At 48.4% G+C, this 13,422-nt stretch overlaps 1 protein-coding gene across 1 annotated transcript; it reads right to left on the bottom strand.

Annotated features, from left to right (window-relative positions):
- Window positions 1-5,149: 5,149 nt before the first annotated feature.
- On the bottom strand, window positions 5,150-10,573 carry LOC119312151 (type I inositol polyphosphate 5-phosphatase 4-like). Its single transcript, XM_037587891.1, has 13 exons — window positions 9,712-10,573; window positions 9,520-9,610; window positions 8,802-8,876; window positions 8,432-8,519; window positions 8,166-8,270; window positions 7,556-8,056; window positions 7,245-7,380; window positions 6,933-7,126; window positions 6,738-6,846; window positions 6,492-6,640; window positions 6,154-6,395; window positions 5,837-6,008; window positions 5,150-5,756 (listed from the first exon to the last, which is right to left on the bottom strand). The coding sequence occupies exons 1-11, from the start codon at window positions 9,739-9,741 to the stop codon at window positions 6,176-6,178; spliced, it is 1,698 nt and encodes a 565-aa protein (XP_037443788.1). The 5' UTR covers window positions 9,742-10,573; the 3' UTR covers window positions 5,150-5,756; window positions 5,837-6,008; window positions 6,154-6,175.
- Between the last annotated feature and the right edge of the window lie 2,849 nt (window positions 10,574-13,422).

Here is a 13,422-nt window from a genome sequence, read left to right on the forward strand (position 1 = left end):
AACGCGGTGTGCAGTGGCAAGCAACGGCCAGTGGGTGTAAAGACGAGCCATTGCTGCTACAGCAGCAGCTAGTACGCGCATGGGCATGGCACAGTCCCCGCACTCCAACGTAGTAGTACGTACCGAGCTTGCGAGAGCCCGGGCGCGCACGTCCGACTTGCTGGAGAAAAAACAGAAACGACGAGCACCACCGGCCTCGATCTCCGCGTCTGCCCGGCCGGCCTGCCGCGCGCCACATGACGTACGTCAGCCCAGCTCAGCTAGCTCACACACACGTCCTCGCAACCCGTGCAGAGGCCAGCTGACTGCTGGCATGGGACGTCGCGTGGCCGAGGTACGGGAATGCAGTGCAGGTGCACTGGAGTAGAGGCGTGCGTGCGTGCTGGCGCTAGCTGCACCCCTCTTGGAATTACTAGCTAGCAGGGTTCGAAGCCATGCGTGCACCGGCAGTGCATGGTGAACTCGACCTCCAGAAACGATCGCGGCAAGCACGTACCAGCCGTCGGTACGTGCGTGCGCTAGGCCGAGCCGCTGCACCCCCGATCGACATGTTAATACAAAAGGGCTGACCTGCACCGCTGCACTGCACGTTCATCCATCCATCAGTCTGCGTCTGGCCGACCGAGAGGAAGCCCTTCTCCATCAACAAGGCAAAGGCACACCTGCAGGCAATGGCCGCCCTCGAGATATGTGCGGGCTGTGGTCGTCGCCATGCATGCTGCCTGCACTGCATTTCTTCCTTGATTTCTTCCCGGTTCTCTTCGTCTCGGCCATTCCTCTCGATGTAGCGCCATGTGGGTGCGTACCTACATGAGATGATCAAGATGATGATGAGAGCTAGTGACGTCACTGTGCGCACTCTTTTGGATCTCCGGCGAGACCGAAATGCACAGTTTGCAGTGCAGTTGCACCGTGGCGTTTCTCTTCAGCCTCCTGATCAATTACGAGGCCCATTAGATACTAAAGGAGATGGGCCTCCAGTACCCGGATGAACTCAAACGATCCAATCCGAAGAGAAGAAAAGCACACGTCGACCACACGTACTCCCCGAGACAAATGAACAAGCGGAAGGTTCTGCTGTACTGACCCACTGTACCCAACGAACCCACGATCGACACGCTGCACGCGCGCCGGCGCCTGGCGCTGCATGCGCATGCAGCAGGTGCAGTACAGACACTTACGGACTGACTGATGGCTGCGCGCGTGTGTGCATGGCCAGACGCACGGATGCATCACCCGCTCTGCATTGCCGTGGCATGCACGCGCCGGCCGGACGCATGGCATGCCTTACACCTCTTCCAATGCAAAGGTGCTTAGATGAGGTGCTAAATGCATTAAATACCTTAGCAACTCAAGTCCACAATGCATAGGTGCTTAACTTGTTGTTGCTAAGCACACTTTATTTAATAAGTTAGCACCTGAAGTCTTTCATGCATTGGCCAAATTATTTTATTTAAGTGGTTTGCCTAGGTTCTGGCGCTTGACATTGGTTCTTCGGTTGGTCGTAATGGTAGTATCATAGCTAGTATCATGCATGCCAACTAGGCAATTTTGATGAGGTGTCATAGTATTAAATGAAGAAAGAGAGGGTGTAGTATCATATTATGATACCGTATTATAATATATGCTATGCTACTTTGTGTCATGCATGGCAATAAATAAAGTACTACTCCCTCCGTCACAGTTTAGAAGGCACAGTTAATTTGCGTGCATTTCCATAATAGACAAGGTTTAGGGCTCATTGCATTTATTTCTAGTAGCTAATTAGTACTCCGGAGTACTATTTCTATATGCATGCATAGTGTGAATGCTATTTTTTAGCCCATCTCACAACCAATAGATAACCACCTAGGTCCAAGAGAATTTCCAAGCGCGCCTTCTAAACCGTGACGGAGGTAGTACATGATACTAAAATATGATACTATGCATTAGAAAGGTAGTATCATACACTAGTATCATATGCATGATACACTAGTATCATGTGCATGATACTAGTATATGATACTCCCCATTACAACCAGCCTTTCTGGGGTCACCAAAATACTCTCTCCCCTCCTTAAATGTTGTGCCATGTCATTTTTTTGCTTATGTGGCATGCTTAGCACCTGTCTACGGTGGAGCACTGGGAAGGGTCTTACGATGGCTCGATGACCCGGTGTGCAGTAGCAAAGCAACTGCCAGCGCTGCTGTAGAGACAAGCGAGGCTGTCCTCCTGCTGAAGCAGCACGACGTCGCCGCGCAGAGCACACCCGCACGGCCGCACAGCCCCCGGACTCCAAGGTACCGAAGCTGAAAGCCCACACACGCAGCAGAAAGAACGTTGTGTATGGAAGGAGAACAAACAGAAACGGCGATGGCCACCGGCCGGCCTCTGCATGCATGCGTGCGTGCGTGCGTGCGTGCGTGCGTGCATGGGGGCGTACGTCAGCCCAGCTCGGCTAGCTCACTCCACACTGCACATCGCAATCCGTGCATGTAATGGGATGTGGCATGACCGACGTAGAGTAGTACATAGACGGCTACTACGTACTACTACGTAGGAGTAGTAGCTGAACTGTAGGAGTACGTATGTGCTGAAGGTAATAACTGCTACTCCTACGTACTACCAGCGAGCCGTGCGTGCGTGCAACGCGTCCTGGCGCGACACGGTGAGAAACAAAACAATGGCGGCACGGCACGCACGGTCGATCGTACGGACGTGGCGATGATGGCTATGCCCGTGCCGCTCCTCGCCGGGCAGCTGCTTTTCGACCGAAACGGTCGATCAGGTGGAAGCTGGTATGGACTCTCGTTCGTAGCAGCAAGCATTTTTCTTTTTCTTGCAGCTACTAGAGGCGATCGACGGTGACAGTAGTAGTAATAAATCTCTGTACATATGTTTGGTGTGGTAGCTGTACCTGTACGTATCTACTCCAGGCCTCAGGCATGTGCACTACATGCAGTACGACGTCATTTAATTTCAGCAGCACTTGGATCCGATCCGAGCTCAGTACGTACCTGCCCGCACAGATGAACAGCAATGTCGCCGCATGTACGACCTAACCCGCCCGTAATTGCACACGTACCTTCGTCCAGAATTCTGGATTACTGAAGTCGTTAGGCCGTGGTGCAAATTAAGCAAAGGGCTGACCAGCAGCACATCCATCCATCCATCAATCTGCATCAGTCAGATCATCCATCCATCCGTCCGTCCATCCATCCATCGCCTTCTCCTTTTGTTTTCGCTCCGGCCTGCATGCTGCAGCCCGAGAGGAGAGGAAGCCCACGCAGCCAGCCATCCAAAGCCTGCTGCAGGACGCAACACCGATGCACAAACTACGTAGCAGCGGCGAAGAGACATGTGCTTGGATCCACAAGGCAAGGCAACGCGAAGGTACACCGCCCACGGACACGACACCTGCAGGCTGCAGGGCGCCATGCCGCGGCCGGCCTGCGCTCGGGAGCGCTTCCTCTTCGGTCCGTCCCTCCTTGATTTCTTCCCGGTTTCCGTCGTCCCGGCCATGCCGCTGGCTCCAGGGACCAGACCAGTGGCCATGCCGCTGGTGTGAGATGAGATCGATGGTCAGTCAGATGACGATGACGACGAGAAAGAAAGAGGCAGCGGCAGGAGGGCAGGGCAACGCCACATTGCCATGAGCCCCGAGACGTCACTTCGTGTTTTGACTCTTTTTCAATACTTATTCGAGATTCGACCCTACCTTGCAAAAAAAATCGGGATTTGACCCTTTTCTTACCGCCAAAGTTCATGGCGATAGGGTATAACAGTCTACCGCCAAAGCCCCTGATGGTAGTGTTGCACACCATACCGAAAAATTTTCTGAAGTATGAGTCACGGTGCAGCTAGCGCCTATCGCCGGACGCCTTGGCGGTAGGATTGTATAGCCTACCGCCAGCCTGTTTGGCGGTAGAGGTGTTTCCTACCGTCAAGGTCCCTGGCGGTAGGCTGTTACATCTTTATTTCATGAAACCTGGCGGTAGCAAAAGGGTCAAATTCTGAAAATTTTACAAACTAAGGTCAGATCTTGAATAACTTTTAAAAAAGTGTCAGAACACGGAATTTTGCCTCACCGACACGGTCTTCTCTATCGGTCACCGGCAATGTGGATCCAAATCCAAATGCAAAACCTGGGCTTCCGCCCCATGTATCCTACTCCTACTAGTTTGTTTGACCCTGGTACATTCGGCTGATAACACGCATGGCATGCATGCGTAGTTGTCTATAGTACTTCCAAGTGGAAAACGCATGCTACTTATGAATCGACAGTGTATATTCTGGCAACATGTTGATGGTATAGAATAATACCACTGACGATAAACAGTCGATGCTCGAACGCCGTAACAGTCAAAAGAAGAATCAGGGATCGCTCAAAGCAACGCGTGCCTTTTATTTTTACCCGCTTTATCTTTTTATTTACTGCTGCACACAGCCCCAGCCGCCCTTTATCTTTCAACCTCCCCGCTAGATCTCCCGTCTCTCATGTACTGTAAGTCCGTAACCAACAGCTTTCAGTCTACTCAGATCTACTACTGGTGTACGTACGTATTGTGTTTTTTTCACCCAGGTAAAGCAGTCAAGGGTCAAAGAACCAGCCATTAACTCCAAATTAACCGTGACGGTTAAGTGCGCCGTACGCCGGCAGGTGTGAGATCGCATCACGTGACTCCCCTCCGCCTCCGGCCAGGGACCAATTAAAGCAGGTCAAGTCAAACCATGTTCTTCCATTCATCAACTAGCCAAACACCGTAGACTGCAGAGCAAGCAACAGCAAAAAAGAACTCTGGAGATGCTCCACTTGATTCAGCTAATATACTATCTTGATGCTCCACTTGATTTACCCTGACTAAGCACAGTAACTTCACATGATTCTGTTTAATTTTTTTATCATAGTTATATGAAAGTTGAATGAACTTATAATTTCGGTTAGTCGATTTTGCGGAAGAAGGAATCGTTGGAGCAAGAAAGAAGAAGGACCGCCGTTGGATCTTAATCTAATGGCCTAGAAATCGATTTTCAGCCGTTGGATCTTAATCTAATGGCCTAGAAATCGATTTTCAGGCAACTTACGTATAAGTTATAACCATGATGAGGCACTGCACCATGTATTCCAATGAGGAAACAGGCCTCTATCCAAGGAAAAAACACAATGCATGCACTGGGCTTCACTTTCCATTTCATGGCCACAGCAACAAGCCAAGCAATGAGTGAAGCAAATGGAGGCATCATGTAGCTTCTGAACGACATCACCAGAAAGGCAAGCATATGATGACAGCTTTGCAAGCCTCTCAAGTCACGTCAACACATATCATTCCCCCCTCACACCAGAAAAAATCATCATCCGGAAAAACTAACAACTACTCCCTCCGTTTCAAAATAGATGACCCAACTTTGTACTAACTTTCTACTAAAGTTAGTACAAAGTTGAGTCATCTATTTTGGAACGGAGGGAGTAATTTTGTTGGTCCAATCCAAGTATCATCCCCTCCGCCGAACTGCAATGATTCTAGCACCTCATGCCGATCCTACATACATACACTGGCCGCCAGCTTGATTAATTTACAGGGTTTCCAAAGGAGAAAAGGGGGAGAAGAAGAAAAAAGGCGATGATTGGAGCTTGCTGATGCCTCCATACAAAGGGGGCGACATTGACTGGCTGGTTGAGTTGTATAGTCAGTGATGTGAGCTGGCCGATTCTTCCGATGAACAAAGCCGATCGCCACCGCGGGCAAATTGTTAGTTGCAAAATTGCCCACCTATCCTGAAACAGCAGGAGAGAGAAATGTTAGGCCAATGTGAGAGTTTCGGGCTTCACTCGCCGGCCGAGAAATCGGTTTTTACCTCTATGTTAGCTTTTGCAGCTATATGTTCCCCACGCCCACGCATCTCTCCTAGGCTTTACATCTCGGCAGTTACTAAAATGTTAAAAACAGATGGAAAAATATTGCACATTCACATCTGGTCATCCAACAGATCTTGCAACCAAGTTATTCATCGGTGAGGACCGATCAGCCTGCATCGCATAAACAGCAGAGATGTGTTAAACAAAAGAAATGCATGTAAAAGAAAAGGCAGTTTATTTTTAATTGAGAAAAAAAGGCAGTTCTTAATTGAGAAGCAACTAGTCAGCTTGTTCATACATAAAGGGTAATGCTTACTTATAGCACGGAATCGCCTGAATTAGTAGAACTTTATGTTTCCATGGCTGTGAGCATACGGCAACAGCTCTTCCACCTCAACTCTAGAACTGAAATAGCCCATGTTTCTTCTCCTCTGGTGGAGAATTTCAACCTCCGCCATAAAAATACTGTACACTGGTCTGTGGTCGGAGAAGCGTGATTCTCCTCGGACATATGACAACTGAATGAGGCCGGTACCATGCCACAAAATACGATCACACCTTTGATAAGAAAAGAATAAACTTCCTCAGTAAGTTCCTTAGAACTAGAGTTCAGTAGAAGGGTGTTCTGGTTGACTAAAGTACTAAAGAAGTTACCAAGCTGGCGTTCGCCTCTTTTCCTTGGGACGCACACCATAACCAGAATACCGGTCTGAGTTGAAAGAGTATTTATATGTTGGAGGAAAATAAATCCTTCCTTCTTTCCATCCTGGGAAAACATGTCCGCATCTCCGCTCTATACGAAGCTGTTCAAAAAGAAGCAATTCAAGCATGGCCCTGAAATTAACCTTGCCAAGCATGGCCTGAAATTAACCTTGCCATGTAATTGAGTAGTGTAAATACCTGATCTCTCTCCAACAGTTGCCTCCAGTTATGTGTTTCAACCAGAACTTTTGCTGACGAGTATGGAAGAGAAATCCGGTAATTCAAATCACCTAGCCATAAGATACGGCTGCAATTAGAATGAAAAATAAGTTAGCAATAAGTTTTCTCTGGCTTCCACATTACTATGTTGACAAAGGAAACACAAATCCGTACTCGTGCTCAAGAATTGTCTCCGGTGACTTAACATCGCCACATCCGCGGACACGAGGAAACCTTGTCTTCCTTAAGATCTCCATGACATCAGAATTTCTGCGCAATTCATCTCCCTCCTTTTCCCCAGAGGTCAAATGACAACAGACAAAACAGAAGGTTGTATGATGCAGAGACATGCTTATTGATATAGAACCCTGCAGCAAGTGAAAAGGAGTTTGAGAATTAATATACAGTATAATAAGCTAATAACAATGAATCATACAAGATTATCGAAATCAAATAAGTGCAACTTGTACAATGTACATCATTTACCTTATTTCCAAGATAACCCATTAGTCCTCTACCTACGCAGGAAACTTTCAGGTTTCTAATATCATTTCTTATTTCACTGCGTACCCAAACTGTGAGAAATATGCCAACCATCTGTTTGCTGGCAACCAAACAATACCTGTTGCAAACACAAGATTTGTGTTAGTGCATAAACTTAACTAAAGCATCATCATGAAGATACGAGTACAACTGCTGAGCATAAATATTTGCAGACAATTTTAATTATATTCACACAGGGAACTTAGAAGAACAAGCCTATGTAAATTTTAATGGAACATGCCAAAAGATAATACCTAGAAGTATTTGGCTGCTCATCATCTTCTTCCATAGGTGTTGAAGTACCATAGCCATATGGGAATGGTGAAAAATATGCTCCATTACTTATATCCTCATCAATATATTCATCGCCTGGTGATCCCATACACTGGAAATTTCCATCAAAATCACTTGGTCTGCCTCCAATGTTAACTGGGTCACACACACTAAACCTACGGTCCAATCTTGGTTGTGAGAACATATCGTTTCCTGAAACCCTTAAACTCCGACTAAGGTTCTGGAATGATCGACGGTGGAAAAATGATGAGCTATCCTGTCTTCTCAATGATCCCTCAAAATCAGCATCTAGTTCCACAACCGGATCAGGGACAGGGGATGGCGTGCGATAGCCACCGTGACTGCTAGGCCCAGGGTTCTTGTTCAGCGTCCTCCTAATAAGTGAGACCCACTTCTTCGCTGGAACATTGTCTTCGGTACCAAGAACATTTCCAGCATTCAAAGGAACAATTTCTTGAAATCTGCAAAGGATTGAAAAACATAGTTAAAGGACATAGCTCTCGTCAAGAACACAGTACTTGAAGTACAAAATTACAAGATGAAGGTCTCAGAGGCTTTGACAATACATACCCAAGCACATAGATATCAGCAGGAGGTGAAGAGTGTAGCCAGTCATCTAAATCTAACCCCCTTGATGGGCATTTACCACCAACATTCCACGTCGAGGCAAATATTCTGCACAGATAAGGAAGCAACATAATGATACACCAGAATGCACCAGGGAAGTAAAATTGTGAAAACTAACTATGGTAACTATGATCTGAATAATATGACCAGTATTGCATCGAATTCCTATTACTACAAGGCAAAGAAGCATAGACAGGAACAAGTGGCACCTGTAATCCTGAGCTTCTGTCAGGCGTGACACATCAAACTCATTCCTTGATCTACGAGCGCGATCGACATTCCGCTTCAACGACCGGTCTATACGCCCATAAGGAACAGCAGAAACAGAGAAATGAACAGTCAGATAAGTAGGGTTGCTCCAAGAAAAAAACAATCAGATGAGTTGATTGCCTATACTTATATCAATTTGGCAAAAGAGGCATAGCAGGTAAAAAGAGAGCTCTGACCAAGCAGCAACAAAGAAAGAAAAGAGGTAGCTGCGATTTTGATATCCGAAGAGAGAGAGAGAGAGAGAGAGAGAGAGAGAGAGAGAGAGAGAGAGAGAGAGAGGGAAGCGTGGTCCAAATGCTTTAACTGTACCAGTTCTGCTTTTCTTGGCAGCGCCTGCGTCCCTCTGCGAGCAGCTGGTCCTCCGTTCATCACCACCATCCCGTCCTGCGTCACTAACACAGATTTAGCCATAGACCAAGCAGAGGCAGCAAAAATGCAAGGGAAAACAAGATTCTTCAGTGGTTCCTCATTTCTAGGATCAAAAATAGAAACTTGACCGCGGTAAAAAGTCGACATGAGAAGCATACAAAAAAATCCAGGCAGCTCCGGACAAACAAAACATCTGCTGCTTGGGGAAAGGCGTTGTGATTGAGACGTTCTAAGTACTTGTACACCATTGATTTCAGACCGGGGAGGAGCTGAGGCGTGGAGGAGGCCGCGTCCTAGGTGAAGAAACGAGGCGCTGTTCGATGGGGACCTGACCGGTGCTAATGCGTCCCTGAATCAATGCTCGGAACATGGACCGGAAACGTCCGATGGAAGTGAGAAAATTACAGGCACAGGATGATGATGATGGAAACTGCATTCAACAAAGGGGAACCTTCCTAAACCACACGCCAGGGGTGGGTAACCAGCTCGACGAAATGCAAGAAAAACAGCAGGTGTCTAGAGCTGTACTACACCCTTGATTAATCTTTGCTAGAAGTACAGCTTGAAATCCAAAAGGCTATCGTGAGAGAAAAGCAGGATCCTTCCTCCTCTGATGTTTGACCCAAATCCTTGAGAGAGAGAAGGCATTGTTGGTTACCTTGGGTGGTGGCGTCGTAGTCCGCGTGGAAATCCTGCGCCTTGCCCTTGATGTTGAACCACTTCCTGACGAGGGATTTGGACCAGGAGACCTGCGCATTCAGAGACGACGAATCAGACGCCGAAATCGACCAATGGCGGCTCGAACGGAACAGCAGATTGAAGAAGAGAAGTAGGGTGGCGCGCGCAGTACCTTGGTCTTCTTGTTGCTCTCCTCCCTCATTGTCTCATAGCAAGCCGGAGGGCCTGAACCTGAAGCAGCAGGATCGAATTTATCCGCGCCTGAGTGCCGCCGGCTCCTACTCTATTCTCCCCTCTCCTCTCTGTATGGGGCTTGGTATGGAAGGTGGCGTGGCTGCGCAAGGAAAGCTCCTCAAATCTGGAACCGATTTGCCGCTGGCTTCCACGGAATCCCGGACTCGGAACAGGGAAGCCCCCAAATCTGGGACCGAATCGAGCGCCGGGCGGGCGGCAAGAGGGGAACGCCGCCGCCAATCTCGCCTGCCGGGGATCACGCACGAATCCGGCTCGGCCTCGACCGAAAGCCGCTCCCCCAACGGATGAACGGAACCGAGGGAGCAATGCCGCTGCTCACTCACCCCGGCGAGCTTGGTCGGGTCGGGTGTCCCCGAACCGAATCACCGGAGGCCTGTGGGGGTTACTGAAGTGAAGGCTACTGGTGCCGCTACTGCTGGGAGTTGATGCTAGAGTGGTGTTGTGCGGCTTGTATGTATGCGGCGCGGGGGGGCGTACTGGTCGGTGTGCAACAAACAGCCAGCGGAAAAGGAGAGGAGAGCGGAGGAAAAGAAAGAAAATGGCGTGTCCGGTTGCGGCGAGGGCGAGAGACTGCGGGCTTCCTGATCCGCTATGCCCGTCTGCTTTCGCTTGCTGTACTGGAGCCCCCTCCCTTTTATCCCCTCTCCCGTCTGCTTTGTTTAGTATAGTGGTTCTAATGGCGACTGGCCCGCGGCCTGGCCTGCTCGCGCGAACCCAGGGCGCTAAGCTTAATCTATGCTGCAAATCTCGTCGGGGCCGAGGGTTTGAGGGTTGGGGGGAGGGAAAGGTGCGAGCTAGTACAACCCAGGCATGCACGGCCAGCACGGGAGGAGGAGGAGGAAGAAAGGGAAGGCAATAACTCGGCGGGGCGGGCGTCTGCGTCGCAACGTAGCCGTGCGTGCGTGGGCATTGGTGACATGCCATACACCGCGGGCCTTTCCCAAAACGAGATTTCGTGAGCGCCGTTTCGTGCACACTTGCCGGAGGGTAAGGGCCCGCCCGGGCCGGGAAGCGGGCCCCGCGGGGCGCTGTCGCGTGTCGATGGCCAAGGGGGGCCCAGCGGGCGAGCGCCTGCCCCACCGTCAGTCAGGCGGCCAGCCGCGGTTCGTGGTCGCGTCTGTACGTGCCAGTTTCCATCTCGCTGTCTCCTCTCCGGCTGGGCGCCCCAACCCTTGGCACTGACAGGTGGGACCCAGGTGGCGCACCCGTCTCCAGCGTTTTTACTCCTCACCGGGGAAACCGTGCTTTTCGCTTCCACCCTTGGATGCGTCTCGCCGCGCACGTGCGTGTGTTGGTGTAAACTCTCCGTTTTTTGGGGGGTTATTTTTTTCTTGGCTTAGACCTCTCTCAATGCATAGGTGCTTAACTTGTTGTTGCTAAGCATATTTTATTTAATAAATTAGCACCTAAAGTCTTTTTGCTTATGTGGGATGTTTAGCACCTATCCACGGTGAAGCAGTGGGAAGGGCGTTACATGGATCGATCGATCGATCAACACTGCTATAGGTCTGATGTAAAAAAAATAACTGCTATAGGTCCATCGGCTCCTCCCAACACGGTCGGCGCACCGTCTGAACGGGCTCGGCTGCGTGGATTTTCCGGGGGTTTTTGTCTATGGATTTTCCGTGTGACCCTGAAACGTGAAAGCTACTACTATCGTCGATTTCCTTCTTCTACTAGTAACGGTAGCAAGAGACGTACAGTGACCTCCAAATTAAGCTGACCGGACGCTGGACGCATGCGCACAAAAGGTTGCCCTGAACAATAATATCTCGGCCGGAACTGGTCACGCAGAGGGGGGTCGACAGGGTTACGCACGAAAAAAGGTACTACTCCTACAGAATCAGCACGCACTTCGTCATGCATGTGCTGTTTGGACTTTGCTTTTACTGAAGCAAGTGAGCTTGTAATTAGACGTTGGGCATGGTGTCCATGGATGCGTAACTCCTTTGCATGCATGCGACCCCGGGCTTTTATGGGTTTACGTGTCCGATATACGATCGATGGCATGCATGTGTCAACACTCCCATACTAGAGCGGTGCTATACGTACGATCAAATTCGGTACGATTTTTATACGACAAGACTCATCTAATGTGGTGGGCCCGGACCTCGGGAAACGGGCCTGTCTCTTATCGTACAAATCGTATGACAATGGATCGTACGTGAGGCAGTTTCGCCCATACTAATAGATACTCGTTCCTGCTAATGGCATCCCAGAGATGCATAATTAATCCAACAGAAAAGACTAACTAAGCTTGGTACCACTACAAATTCTTTAGCCATACAGCCTGTCCGGTGGCCTCATAACATGCTACAAATTCTGCTTGCATCGTAGATCCAGCAGTTAACGTTTGTTTGGAGCTCTTCCGCGATATAGCTCCTCCCATGAGTGTGAATATATAACCTGACGTGGATCTCATACTATCCACGCATCCGGCAAAATCAGAGTATGAATAACCAACAATTTCTAGGTTATCAGTTCTTTTATATGTAAGCATGAAATCCTTAGTTCCTTGCATATAATGCAAGACTTTCTTTGCGGCCTTCCAGTGGTCCGATCCGGGATTTGATTGGTATCTGCCAAGCATCCCAGTTACAAAACATAAGTCTGGGCATGTACACACTTGAGCATACATGATGCTTCCGACAGCTGAAGCATAAGGAATCGACTTCATCTGATCAGTTTCATATTGGTTCCTCGGACATTGAAATGTCCCAAACTTATTGCCCTTAACTATAGGAGCAGGTGAGGGTGAGCACTTATGCATAGTGAATTTTTTCAGTACTCTCTCAAAGTATGCTTTTTGATATAGTCCTAACGTTTCTCTGGACCTATCTCGATGAATCTCGATGCCGAGGACATACAAGGCTTCACCAAGATCTTTCATATCAAAACTGGATGACAGAAAATTCTTGGTCTCATGCAGCATATCCTTATCGCTACATGCCAACAATATGTCATCAACGTATAGGACCAAAAATGTGAACCTATTGCCTTTAAACTTAACGTACATGCAGTTGTCCACAACATTTTCGGTGAAACCAAAAGTTTTAATAATTTTATCAAACTTGAGGTACCACTCTCTTGAAGCTTGCTTCAAACCATAAATTGATTTCTTTAGACGACATGCTAAATGTTCCTTCCTTTCCACAACAAAGCCTTCTGGCTGAACCATGTAAACGTTTTCTTTTAAGTCACCATTTAGAAATGCCGTTTTAACATCCATTTGGTGTAGTTCTAGGTCGTAATGAGCTACTAATGCCATTATGATTCTGAAAGAATCCTTGGTTGACACAGGAGAGAAGGTTTGCTTATAATCAATGCCTTCTTTATATGTATACCCTTTTGCCACTAGCCTTGCCTTGAACCGTTCGACATTCCCTTTGGAATCATACCTGGTTTTGTAGACCCACTTGCAGCCTACTTTCTTAGCTCCATCAGGAACTTCTACTAAGTCCCATCCATCGTTTGAGCCCATAGATTTCAACTCGTCTTCCATGGAAACCAACCATTTGGACGAATTTTTGCTTTTAATGGCTTCCTTATATGAGGTTGGATCCTCCACCTTCCCCACATCATTCATGTCCTCCATCAGAAAAGTGATATAATCATCTGTATGGCTTTC

The sequence above is a fragment of the Triticum dicoccoides genome, chromosome 5B (assembly GCF_002162155.2).
Source record: "Triticum dicoccoides isolate Atlit2015 ecotype Zavitan chromosome 5B, WEW_v2.0, whole genome shotgun sequence".
In the NCBI taxonomy this organism is placed as follows: Eukaryota; Viridiplantae; Streptophyta; class Magnoliopsida; order Poales; family Poaceae; genus Triticum; species Triticum dicoccoides.

Excerpts from the sequence above, each read along its gene's own strand:
- LOC119312151 (XM_037587891.1), bottom strand. The coding sequence starts at position 9,741 with ATGAGGGAGGAGAGCAACAAGAAGACCAAG. Across the intron at positions 7,127-7,244 it reads TGGGTTATCTTGGAAATAAG|GGTTCTATATCAATAAGCAT; the intron begins GTAAATGATGTA and ends CACTTGCTGCAG. Across the intron at positions 6,396-6,491 it reads AAGAGGCGAACGCCAGCTTG|GTGTGATCGTATTTTGTGGC; the intron begins GTAACTTCTTTA and ends TTCTTATCAAAG.